The following is a 13,353-nucleotide window of genomic DNA, read 5'->3' as shown; positions in this document are numbered from 1 at the left end:
TCCTGAACAGAACACCAACAGCACAGGCTCTAAGAGCAACAATCAATAAATGGGACCTCATGAAACTGAAAAGCTTCTGTAAAGCAAAGGACACCATCATGAAAACAAAACAACTCCCTACAGATTGGGAAAGAATCTTCACTAACCCTTTATCTGACAGAGGACTAATATCCAGTATATACAGAGAACTAAAGAAGCTGAAAAGCAGCAAACCAAGTAATCCAATTAAAAAATGGGGAACAGAGCTAAATAGAGAATTCTCGATAGAGGAATATCGAATGGCAGAGAAACACTTAAAGAAATGCTCAACCTCATTAGCCATCAGGGAAATGCAAATCAAAACGACCCTGAGATTTCACCTTACACCCATCAGAATGGCCAAGATGAAAAACTCAAGCGATAACACATGCTGGAGAGGTTGTGGAGAAAGGGGAACCCTCCTCCACGGCTGGTGAGAATGTTAACTGGTACAACCACTCTGGAAATCTATCTGGCGATTCCTCAGACAATTAGGAATAGTGCTTCCTCAAGACCCAGCTATACCACTGCTAGGTATATACCCAAACTTTGTTCAAGTACACAAGAGGGAGCAGCTTTTAAGACCAAGCACTAAGGATTCCCGTGTACAGAAACAGAGAAGAGCATGCCGAGGAGTAAGCAGAAAGATACGGGGAAGGAGTGTAAGTCATAAGAAGGACAGTCACTCATATGTCAGTATGGGTAGAAATGTCTAGGAGGGAGATTGATGGAGTGTGATCGAGAGGCCATGAAGGTAAAGAGCAGAAACCACCTGTTGAGTCTAAGAGCAACAGGAAATTAAGTGCAGCGCAGGTATCATTCAGTGAAACACAATTATTCTGAGAACCATACAACTGTTCCCTGTTGTTTCCTTAGAGATATTTTCTACTATATCAATCAGTTCTTCTTTAAATTTTCACATATAAAATCTCCATTAAGCCAGGCAGAGGTAGCACACGCCTTTAATCTCTTTAATGGGGAGCAGGCAGTTCTCTATTAGTTCAAGGCCAGCTTGGTCTACAAAGCAAGTCTCAGGACGGCCAAGGCTATCCAGAGAAACCCTGTATCAGAAAAGAAAAAAAAAATCTTCATTTGGACATTTTACTTCAAATCTGCTTTCTTTAGGCCTTTTTCATTTAGTCTAATTAAAGGAACACATCCTCTTATAAATTCCTTTTTTAGAGAATTTAATAAATAGCCATTTGAAAATTCTTATATATTCTTCAGTTAGTGTAGTTGTTCAAAAGTAAATCCTTGGTAGGTGTCGTGGGCAAAGAGTATAATCACAGTACATGGGTGGTAGAAACAGGAGGATCAAAAGTCCAAGATCACACTCAAGGCTACATGAGAGCCTCTCAAGAAAACAGAATGAAAACACTCTTCCAGGTACACATCTGTTTGTATGAAGGAGAACATCCCTCCAGGTATGCGTTTGTCTGTACACACAGCACTTCTAGTTTCTTTTCTATACTGTGTAATGTTTTAGTGTGAGCTTGTCTTCAGTGGGAATGGCTTCAGGGTGAGTTGTAGGTGCTTTGACCTGTGGGCACAAGACCTCCAGGCCAACTTATGTTTTGCTCTGTTGTGATATCATCGTTTTGACTAATGAGGATTTATTTTAAAGTTACTGTTATCTTTTTTCAGTTCAAGGGTTCTGAGTTAAAAGTGCTCATTTAACCCCACCCACAAATAGTGTGTGCTGGAATGTGTCATTCTGGAGCCTCTCTATCAAAGCCAGTGAGACCTGTGAGCCTCACTCATCACGCCAAACACCCTTTCTCACTTGTTGCTGTGCACAGAAATAAATGCTTTGATTTAGGACTACAGTGCGTGCGTGCATGCGTGTGTGTGTGTGCGTGGTGTGTTTGTGTGTGTGTGTGTATGAGTGAGAGAGAGAGAGAGAGAGAGAGAGAGAGAGAGAGAGAGAGAGAAAGAGACCCCATCACCTGAAGTGAGACTTCCTATGTTGATTTGGTTCTCCATATTAATCAAAAGTGGGTTTTGAGGGGTGATATAAAAAGCTTTTCTAGTTATTTCTTAAAATATGTTATTTTTCATAGCTGTATGGAAGCTAGCATATGTTAGAACTCCCAAACCATCAAATTTGGAATATGTACTTATGCAAATTTGAAGTCATATTCTGAGGCAGAAATATAAATTTTTATGACACAACAATGACATTTGTAAAAATGTACATTTCTTTAAGAATCATACATTTAAAATGTATATTTAAAATAACTTCCACATGCTGTTTTCTTAATCACTGCTATTTTCTGATAAGCTTAATATCTAACGTCTTTCTATGACATAGTGTGAATGCTATGTCAGTCTTATAAAAAAACAATAGTTTCTGTGAAGAGGTTAAATAATGTAAGGAAAAGAAAAGAATTTATTTTGATTATTGAGCATAGTCTATAGAGTTGGTTATTTAAGATATATGGTTTTATCATTCTTAATTAAATATTTTCTTTCATGCAAGATACACAAATGATGCATACATAATTCATATTTGTTTGATCAACTAACTTCTGTTTGATCACACTTCTTATATGGACTAAAAAGTGAGTCTTAGTCTATGGAGAGTCAACACTCCTTTCCCCTCGGTCTGTGTTTTAAAATGTCTAAGTGCTTTCCAAGTGGCAGGGTGTTGATAGGAGAGATGAACACTTGGTCTGATCGATGCCTATTGGGCAGTCAATCTCCCAGTTAAGTGAAGTTTTCTCCTTGTGCTGGATAAACAGCCATTACCTTACTATCTATAGAGTCAATGATGGCTCTGTACTGTCTTCTGTCGTACCATACTGCCTTAAGCATGAAAGTGTTCTGAAGCCTTGCTTTCTCTGTATTATAAAAAAAAAATGGCACTGTTTGGGCTTTCCTTGCCTACACAATTCTGAACAGCTTAGACCTAGCAGAGGGATGATGATGCTCAGGTAGAGATCTACCAATGTTTTGCTATAACCAGAGTATGTATTGAGTGCAATGTCCTACCATAACCCTACAGCATATTTATCTAGTGTGTGTTCAGTGCAAGGGGACAAGAACAGGAGGAGCCTGACAGAGATTCCAAATCCATCACTTGAGGTGAGAATCATACACTTTGAAAATAGAATGCCAAAAAGTATACCAGTTTAACTCATTTGTTATCTATATACTGTGTATTAAACATTCCTTGGGACAGCAAAACATTATCTGCTTCTTCCAGAATAGAGAAGAGAGGTCATGGATTAAAAATAATATAACAAAGACAAACAAACAAAATCACTACCCACAATAACAACAACAAAATCACATTGGTTTTTTCATTAAATTTATTTTTTAATTTATTACAATTTATTCACCTTGCATCCCAGCTGTAGCCCACTACCTCATCCCTTCCCAATCCTACCTCCCTCCCTCTTCTCTTCCCATGCCCCTCCCACAGTCCATTGATAGGGGAGGTCCTCCTCCCCTTCCATCTGACCCTAGCCTATCAGGTCTCATCAGGACTGGCTGCATTGTCTTCCTCTGAGGCCTGGCAAGAGTACCCCCTCACCTCAGGGGTTGCTGATCAAAGAGCCAGCCACTGAGTTCATGTCAAAGACAGCCCCTGTTCCCCTTACTAGGGAACCCATTGGTTGTTATATGCATGTTTTTCTCTTGCAAAGAAATATGGAAAAGAAATAAGACAGGGGAAGAAGACCATAATAGTTAGAAAAAAATGATAAGACCAATGAACATATTTAGACTTTGTGCATGACATATAATACAGTGTGGCTTAGGAGGAGCTGAATTTGGTGTTTCTATAGCCAGCTGATAGATTTTTGTTGAAGGTGGAACTGAATAGTAGATACCAATGATAACTCTTACCTACCTAGAAGTCAGAAACTAGGCCTTTTATTTATTGCTATCCATAAGAAATGGGCATTCTATTATGGACATCCTGTTCCTGAGAGCTCTGCCCCATGACTTCATCACCTACACCTCTCCTCTTCATGCTGTTGCACTGGGGAGTTAAGGTTAAGTAGAAGCTTTCAAGAGATGAGCATTCAAAACATAATAGAGGTATTGGTTGTTGGTTTCTGTCTGTATCTCAAGCTTCTTCTGTTTTCTGTATATATCAATGTCTTCTTATATAATACAGCTATTTAATAAACTCAAGGTCCATTTAAATATTATTCACTGATCTTGTCCCTGTGAGGAGAAAAGAAGTCAGTTTTGATTATTTTGCCCTGAATATCTCCTAGCTTGAGAAAACTTTCCCCAAGCCTCAGCAGAAACTAGAGTCTGGGGTGAGAGAAGATGATACAATGTAGATGAGGAAGAGGTGGCCATGGTTAACATCTATTAAGTATGTCTGAGCTAAGTGTTTGCAGTGGATCACCTGGTTTAATCCGCACAGCTTTACGGATTGGGTAACCCAGAGGTTAAACAATAGGAACTCTCCTACCACACTTCATGCTGCCTCTCCCAAACTATTACATGTGGGAAGAGAAGAGATTCCTCATATTTTCTAGCCACAAAGCTAATCCCGTAATCACCCCATATTGCTTTACCAACTCTCCCTCCCAACATCCCCTTAACTTCGAGACTTTTTTGTAGTTGAGGCCCAGAAAGATGCAAGGTGTAGGACGTGAAGTGCTCCAGGTACAGTGTGAGGGAAGAAGAGTCTGGTGGGCACCATAAGAGGATGTCATGGTAACATTCTATAACCGATGACAGTCACCATTTTGGTTGGGAGTGGGGAGATTTGTAATCTCCGTGGGCTGACGTAACAGTTAACTAGTGCTAGTTGGAATCAAAGGTATTCTTAATACACTTACTATGGTTTAGCATTTAGTTTTATGTAGAAATATTAGGGAATAATTGAAGCTACTGGGATTTTCCTATATTTTCCGTGTTTTCACACTTTAACAGATCACATTTCTGTCACTTGGAACACGTTACAGAAACAGACACCATGTGCATCTCATAAATATTTTAATTTTAACAGAATATTAAGTCACCCTCCCTCGGGGAAACGAATCTCATACTAAACTAGGGAAACTGTTTTCACCGTGTTGTGCAGACTCTGAGCAATGAGATGAGCACAGATGACGAGGCTGAGTACACAGAGGAGAAGGACAGCTACATCTGCGCCGTGTGCCTGGACGTGTACTTCAACCCCTACATGTGCCACCCTTGCCACCACATCTTCTGCGAGCCCTGTCTGCGGACTCTGGCCAGAGACAACCCCTCCAGCACTCCCTGCCCGCTGTGCCGGACAATAATTTCCAGAGTCTTTCTCCAAACAGGTAATGTTCTCTTCCATTATCATAGTCACACAATGTTTACTAATTATTTCTTGTTTTAACTCCAAAGGTATCATATATATTATTGTGAAGTTAATGAAAATCATCCACCATGTGGTTACTGCTCTAGTTTATAAATCAGTGATTGCCCAACTAATAGAACTATCCCAGAACCACAGTGAAAGTAGATCTGTGGACCCTTAACTCTGTACCTTGATCCTCCTAAGCATCCTAGCTAGCTGCCATTCAGTTTCTACAGAGACCTCTAGGGTGAAGGAAATTCCGTCTGAAGCAACACGGTTGACTTCTTTTGTCTGCCTTCTGCTGCTGCTTATTCTGTGGCCTTCAAACCTGAGGACAGTCACCCAGGCACCTAGATCTCTAATCCAGGAATGCCCAATCATTGACACTGTGATATGATGCTGTTGGTTCTGAATTGTGTTGGGTCGTAGTCATAGCTCTCCAGAGATGCATGCAGCCATGGTCCGTGGATCTGAGGCATCTGTTCTCATCATTCCTAATGTGGCTAAGCTCTTTCTTTTTAAGCAAGTGAGAGTAACGTAGGAATGCAAATCTGTCTACTTGTGTGAAGATGGCTTATCACCATCTTCATGGCATTTCGCCCATGTTGATGGGGAGGTGCAGACTTATGCACATGAACAGAGAGAACTGAAGGAAATGGCAGCAGTCACTGTGCCCTAGATGATAAGGAAGAAGGCACTTTCTATCTCCATGTTTTATCCTCAGACCAATAAAGTCAAATGACGATCAATGTTTATACTTTACTAATAGTGAAAATGAAGAGCTTAACAAGCAGACTTATTCCTGAAAGAAACCAAAGGACCACCACCCATATGATACCCCAACCCAGCCAGCTGCACAAAGGCTTACAAATCTCTCTAATCAAACAGTGAAGACAATGTAAAGGCATGACCCTCTGATCTGCCTAGAGCAAGGAGATGCTTCATGAAATGTCTGCACATCTCATGGCTGACTGGCACACCAAGAACACTCAACATTACCTAGTAGAGAAATGGGGTCGAGCCCCAAGGCTCTCACCACTTACTCCTTCTTTCATAAGGGCAGAACAATCACGGGTGGAAAGAGGAACCTATGTCCTACACAGAGCAGAAGCTTACAGGAAGATGCCGATGCTATCTTATGACTAGAACATTGGGGTGGAAAGAAAAGGTTCTGTTGTCATAGAAGACCCCCACCAGAGTTCCTTGAGCTAACAGGAGAGAGGGCAGGGGTATCAAAGTTCACTCAAGGGTGCACCTCATCCTTAGTGTACCCGTCACCTGCCAAGAGCTCGTTTTCATGGGATGCAGCTGTTTAGACTTACATCGCTGCCTCACAGGGTCTCACTATACACTGTAGAAGGTTCAGAAAGATCTTATCCAGGCCTTCTAGAATCTTGTTTAATACAAATAGAGATTATAAAATATATTTCCTTCATGCCTTAAATCAATAATGACTGAAGTCTCTTTGGTTTGTTTTCAGAATAACAATTTCACATTTTCCTTTATTTTCAAGTAGTTATTCTAAAATAAGTCATTTTAGGAATATTAATAGTCTCTTTAAGTAGAAACTTACATGTACTTTCATGCTGTTCATTTATGGGCTGATAAAATAGAGAAAGTACCCTTAATACTACCTCAAAAAGAGTTGAGATGATTTTTAAGGGAAATAAAAGTTGGATGGAACACAGACTCCACACAGGTAGAGTTAAGGATATGAAAGCTAAAGCTGTGGGGCCCTACACAGTAACTACAGTTTGATAAAGTTTTAAATGCCCAAAACATATAAGGAAATATATAAATAAGTATTGAAAGAAGTGATTTTCATGATCCATTAAAAGAAAAATATGAATTTTCAAGGATAACTAAAGGAGTTTCTGGCACTTAGCCCCAAGAGAAATTTTTGTGTAACTTCTCTGGAATATTTCAAGAGCACATAATGTCCTAAAAAACATCCTCAGAGAAAATACAACATCAAGATTTCTCTTTGTTGCCTGTAGTATTTTAAATAAAACCTGAGGGAATATCAGTGTAAATTAGAGAAAGCCATATTGCTAATTGCTAATTCTATGTCTCAGTTTTCTTTCTAAAAATAATTTTAGGTAGTAAGTGTAGACTTATCTGAATTCATTCCTACCATTTCAAGGCAGCGTTTAATGAATTTCTTTTCACAATGTGAGTCCGTGCATGTCTGCACATCGAAACTTTTGTTATTGTTACCCAAACCGTGAGATCATGTGAACAATGTTTTTTAATCTTGTTTCCTTGTTCAACCTGAAGTCCTTGTGTTTCTTGTGATGCCATCACTTTCTACTTAGCTCGTTTACCTTTATGGAATATTTACACTTTTTTATTTATCATTTTATTTATACATTAATGGCATACATGGATAAATGTTTGAACATGCCATGGAATGCTTCCTTGTGATGAAGTTCTGGAAGCAGAGGTAGTAGTAAAAGCCAAGCTTAAAGGTAGCGCATGAATTATCAATAACAGCAGTGTGTGAGGGCATGCTGTGTCTACAGCCTTGACAGTCTCATTTTCTGTTTCAAATTCCTGACCATCATTTATTTATATTTATGTAAAATACAAATCTTTTATATCTAGTGCCAATTTTTTTTCATATATGTCTTCCTCCTTTCTCCCTTACAATTTATTTTTGGTTACATTTTTTTGAATGTGTCAAATATCTAGATTTTGGGTTTGTTTTGTTTTCTTTTCTTTTTGGTAGTGTCAGGTGTTTAAACTTTGTTAAAACTTAGGTAAAAGAGGCCTTACCAGTTACACAAGTTTATAAGCCTTCCCTTCACCTATGTTTTTGAAGCTACAGTCTGTCCTCATTTTCCCACATTTTCTGGATGCTTTGTATAACTAGGGATAAAGTAGCATTTTGTAATCCTTAGGTACCTGCGCCAGCAACATTTAGCAAGCCACTCTTTCGGTGCTGACTGAACTGTCTTCCTCTGAAAAGCAGCAAGAACTCCTAAAGCATCGCTCTGTTGGCAGCCTTTCTTTTCCATTCATCTTCCTACCTTGTCATGAAGCATTACTTCACTTCTAATCATTTTAGTATTTGTATTTATTAACTCACAAAGTTTAAATTAATTTGAGGGTGAGTGGCATCTTAGCAGATATTCTTATAAAAGTAATTGTTATAGTTTATTATGTTTCAGTAAAGTTATATAATTCCCATCCTGAAAGCTCTGAATTTTTATGTTAACTTCACATCTATATATTTATTGGTTGCTTTTGTAACATTGTTTTTTTTTTCTTCCTTTAGTTTCGGCTGTTTTTGTTAAGATGTTAGGAAAAGGTCACCTAGTCTTGTGTTCCTCTGTGCCCATCATCTGACTGAGTGTTGGGAATTATTTAGTGAATAAATTAGCCATACGGATTACCTAATGTCATCATTCTGATTGCAAGTAAAATGTGGGATTGTTACTGTCAAAGGGGACAGTGGGAAAGCTGTCCTTTATAAGAACTGAAGATACTAATGATAGATAAATAAATAGTGGGTCCCTTGTCTTATATTCATGTTAGCCCAGCACATAGAAGTACAATGATATTGATCCCAGATTTATCCCATGGAGTACTCTTGTAAAGTAATGGCTTTATACTCTAGCTGTAACTTTTTCTAATTATATGCTCTTGCTTAAATTAGTGTTAGCTGTGATCTCAACATACTACTTAATGCTGATAGAAGCTGAAAAGTTGAAGTGAGTTAGAATACCCAGAAGAAATGACAGAGGCATCAAGATCTGCTTATAAAAATAGGTGTGAAGATAGACTGTTAAAAAGTCGTAAGAGAAAGGGCACATTTGTAATGGGTACTGCTGTCAGTTGCTAATTAGTACCCATAAGCACCTTCTTTCCTCCAGACTTGACCCAGATCACTGAGACCTGAGAAAGGCCGTGGCTCCTGGTAGCAGACCCCATCCTCTTTTGCCTAGTGAGCTGTTTCATCAGCCAGGTTCACATAGAGTGTGTGCTCTGTCCAATGAGGAGAGAAGAAAATAGATCAGAAGAACTGCTTCTTTCTCTTTGGACATGAACAGAAGTGTGAAACGGTGTTACATGTGGTAGACATCTTCCAAACAAGTGAGGAGCCAGCCTTAGAATGAAGGATGTAATAAGGATGGCAGAGCTGAGGAAAATATATGAAATGCGATTGTAATGGCATTATTGAGCCCCTGGGTCAAACAGGCGTGGAGTTGAGCTTTAGATTTCATATTATATGAAATAAAAAAGTTGTGCATTAGCTAGGGCAATTGTACCAGCTTTCCTGTTAAGCTTCAACTAAAAGTAACTTAACAGGCCATGTAGAATAGAACACGCTTTTAATCCCAGCACTCGGGAGATGGAGGCAGTAGGATCTTGGGAGTTTGAGGCCAGCCTGGTTTACAGACTGAGTTCCAGGACAGCAAAGGCTGCATAGTACCCTGTCTCAAAAAACAAACAAAAGATTAACTTAACTGATAAAATTATGCTAATTATAAATATAACCTTAAGGAAACTAAAAATGATGGTTTGATTTGAAAAAATATTCAAAAGTGTGAAGGATAAAAGACAGTATAAATGTTAGTCAATAATATTTTAAATTAATAAAGATATGTGAAATAGTAGTATGATACCAATATCCTCAACCTCTACCAGTACAACCATTTAACCAATTAAAAAAAAACATATTTACCTAATTACATAGAGCAAATGTTGAAGCGTTTATTAAAAATATCTACTAAATGTTACCACGTTGGCTGGGAAAGTGATTCCATGGGTTAAGAGTACTTGCTGCTCTTGGGGGAAGACCTGGCTTCAATAACCAACACCCACGTTGTGGCTCATAACCACCTGTAACTCCAGTTCCAGGTGATCCGACACCCTCCTCACCTCCAGTTCCAGGTGATCTGACACCCTCCTCTGACCTCCATAGGAATCAGGTGTGTCAGTAAAAAACCCTGCTCCGGATGGCTGCATCCAGAAAATGGAGTCATAATACATATATGTGTAAATATAGATGCATAAATACAAACATACATAATACATAAAGACATACATACAAATACATAGATAAATAAATAACTATAGAAGACAGTCAAGGGAAAAACAGCTAAGAAGGGCTTTCCTGGGGTAGAGTGAGCCTCAGAAGGATAGGGGCTTGTTGCCCCTGAGGTGGAACACCACACAATCTAAACATAAAGCAGGTTTTGCCACACAGCATTAAGAGTGGAGGAGATCACAGACAAGATGGGAGGGTAATAGGGTAGAGAAAATGACCTCTCTACACTGTGTATTCAAATCACCAAAAGACTAAAAGGCAGGCAACCACTAACACAAGACACAAGAAATAGAAAAATCCACATACCATGAAAATTGATTTTTTTTACACGAGTGACAAAAATTAGCCTTAATTATGGTTGATCATATGCTTCTGGTATCATATGGGGAAAAAATGGACTGTACTTCTGCCTCACAATATGTGTACATATGCCCCAGAACAAAGGCATAAATGTAGGGTGAAATAAAAATAAATTCTTAGAAGAAAGCATAAGATATTGTCTTTATGAACTTTGATTAAACAGTGGTTTCTTAAATACAACACCAAGAGCACAAACATTGACAGGAGATAGATAAATTAAACTTCCATCAGAGTTATTTTTTAAACTTTTATTTTAAAATAGAGCCATCAAAATGGCAATAAATCAAGTTTGGATCATCCTGCAAACATTCCGACCAATAAACTCAAGGTCTATGTAGAGAGAACCTATACGTTGCCCAGAAGGTGGGAATGTCTTGGGTATTGCAAGGGAGTCACAAAGTCATAAAGTCAGTCACTCTTCCCACCCCTTCTTACTCAGTATACATCCTGACCTTAAAAGGAGAGTTCCTATCCTACCCCAATAATGTTTCTTCTCAGCCAACCTTCCCATTTAGACCATCTCCCTAAGCTCTGATTCTAGTACCCCAGACTTCAGTAGAATTCAGTATAGATAAGCCAATAAAAAGAAATTGAAGTGCATAGCAAGGAAATAACATTTAAGCTAACCTGAGACTTTAAGCATTAAAGAGAAATGTGGAACTCCATCAGAGATGTTTTGACTGTCACAATAATTGAAGAATGCTACTTGCATTTAGGCAGCAGGAAAAGACATCCTGCAGCTTTTGGGACAGTCCCAAATAATTCTAAATTAGCCTCTTTCTGTCTGACCTTGTAATGTCCTACTGGACTCTATCCAGGATGTACAGCTTATCAGCATGAGTATCACACTTTTTATATCCTCTTTTTACACTGACCATCTGTGATTTGTCTTGGTCATGTCCAAATTTATAGGAAGGTCATGTCATACTTTCTCTTGTTCTACACCAGTAAGTCTGGTCTATTAATTCCTATGCTAATGTGGTTCTGGTTTTGCTTCTATTCATGCCTCTACTATTTCTATCTCTTTTTTCTTTCCAATTCATCTCATATAGAATGATCACTGCCTCTGAAACCCATACCAATTCTCTATCAGGAAGACTATTTGACTGTGTCATTTGTTTTCCAATATAGCCACTCCAAAGCTTTAATCTATGGTAATGAATATTTTTATTATGAAAATAAATAAAAAAATATACACAGTATTTAAAGTGTGGTGTCTCATAGGCCTGTCATCTCCATACCATCTTTATAAATTTTGTTCTGCCCACATATTAGAAATTTTTTCTATTTAATGAATTTTATTACCAACTTAATTGTTAAGTACTTACTTATCTTAGCCTTATCCTTAGCAATATGTCTATAAATTTATTGATTTCTTGTTCTAGTTTATATCTTCTAATATACTTGAACATGAGTGGCAGCTATAAATATTGTCTTATCCAGAATGACATTGAATGTCATTAATGGTTTACAAACCAAAGTCTGAAAAACATTAACTCACTTATGGAGATTTGTCTCTAGAAGAAAAGCCCCAAAAGCTCCTGGTTAAAAAATTCTCTTCTCAATGACAATGCAGCCATTCCTGATGTGATCTGAGAGACTAAGATCAGAAGGAAGGAGAGGAGGACCTCCCCTATCAGTAGACTTGGGGAGGGGCATGCCTGAAGAAGGGGGAGGGAGGATGGGATCGGGAGGGGAGGAGAGAGGGCCTTATGGGGGGATACAAAGTGAATAAACTGTAATTAATAAAAATAAAAACAAAAAACAGGACTGCTCCTCCACTGGGGGGGGTGGGGAGGTCAAAGAGCCTGCCCTTGGGATCCTGTTAGAAATAGTCCTTGTTCCCCTTACTTTGGAAAACTACCTGGTTACTGAGCTACCACGGGCCACAACCAAGCAGAAGTTCTAGGTTATATCCATAGATGATCCTTGGTTGAGTGTCAGTCTCAGAAAAGACTCTGTGCCTGGATATATTTGGTCCTTGTAGAGCTCCTATCCTTTCCATATCATACTAACTCCCCTTCTTTCATATGATTCCCTGCACTCTGCCGAGGGTTTGATTATGAGTCTTAGTGTCTGCTTTGAAACACTGCTAGGTAGAGTCTTTCAGATGCCTTTTGCGGTAGACTCCTGTCATACGTTCAATGTGCATCCCTTTGTCTTTCTAAATGAGAATTGATGTTAGGCCACAGAGGAGGACTTTGCAGCCACCCGGAAGATACCTGATAAAACAGGGTCAAATGAAGGGGGAGGAGGTCCTCCCCTATCAGTGGACTTGGAAAGGGGCAGGGAGGAGACCAGGGAGGGAGTGTGGGGTGGGAGAGGGAATGAGGGAGCAGGATACAGCTAGGACACAGAGTTAACAAAATGTTAAACCACAGCATTGGAATAAAAAAACAATTCTCTTCTCTCTCCCTACACTGCTCTTAAGTAGCCTTTCTTTCCTGTCCTGTTCTCATGAGAGTTGGGCATATCTTATCTTTGACTCATTTTGTCAAATCTTTCTCTGATTTGTCACTTTGTCTGCACCTCAGTTAGACGTCACTTTCAAATATGGCTGCTTTCTTCTATAAACCAACCTTACCTTACCTAGGATTAAAGATTTGTACTAAGAGTGTGTCTGTATTCT

The 13,353-nt window shown here is 38.9% G+C and overlaps 1 protein-coding gene across 5 annotated transcripts in view; it reads left to right on the top strand.

Annotated features, from left to right (window-relative positions):
- Positions 1 to 13,353, top strand: part of Rnf180 (ring finger protein 180) — a 153,084-nt gene that overhangs the window by 98,459 nt on the left and 41,272 nt on the right. For 4 of the 5 annotated variants that reach the window (XM_060385689.1, XM_021654028.2, XM_021654029.2 and 1 more), the window contains exon 6: positions 5,066 to 5,291. In XM_060385689.1, coding sequence (XP_060241672.1) covers positions 5,066 to 5,291 — 226 coding nt within the window. Of the gene's footprint in view, positions 1 to 5,065; positions 5,292 to 13,353 lie in introns of those variants that run through there. The other variant, XR_009592407.1, reaches the window with a different exon arrangement.

This window comes from Meriones unguiculatus, chromosome 6 (genome assembly GCF_030254825.1).
Source record: "Meriones unguiculatus strain TT.TT164.6M chromosome 6, Bangor_MerUng_6.1, whole genome shotgun sequence".
NCBI lineage: Eukaryota > Metazoa > Chordata > Mammalia > Rodentia > Muridae > Meriones > Meriones unguiculatus.
This window is presented reverse-complemented; position numbering and strand designations above follow the sequence as displayed.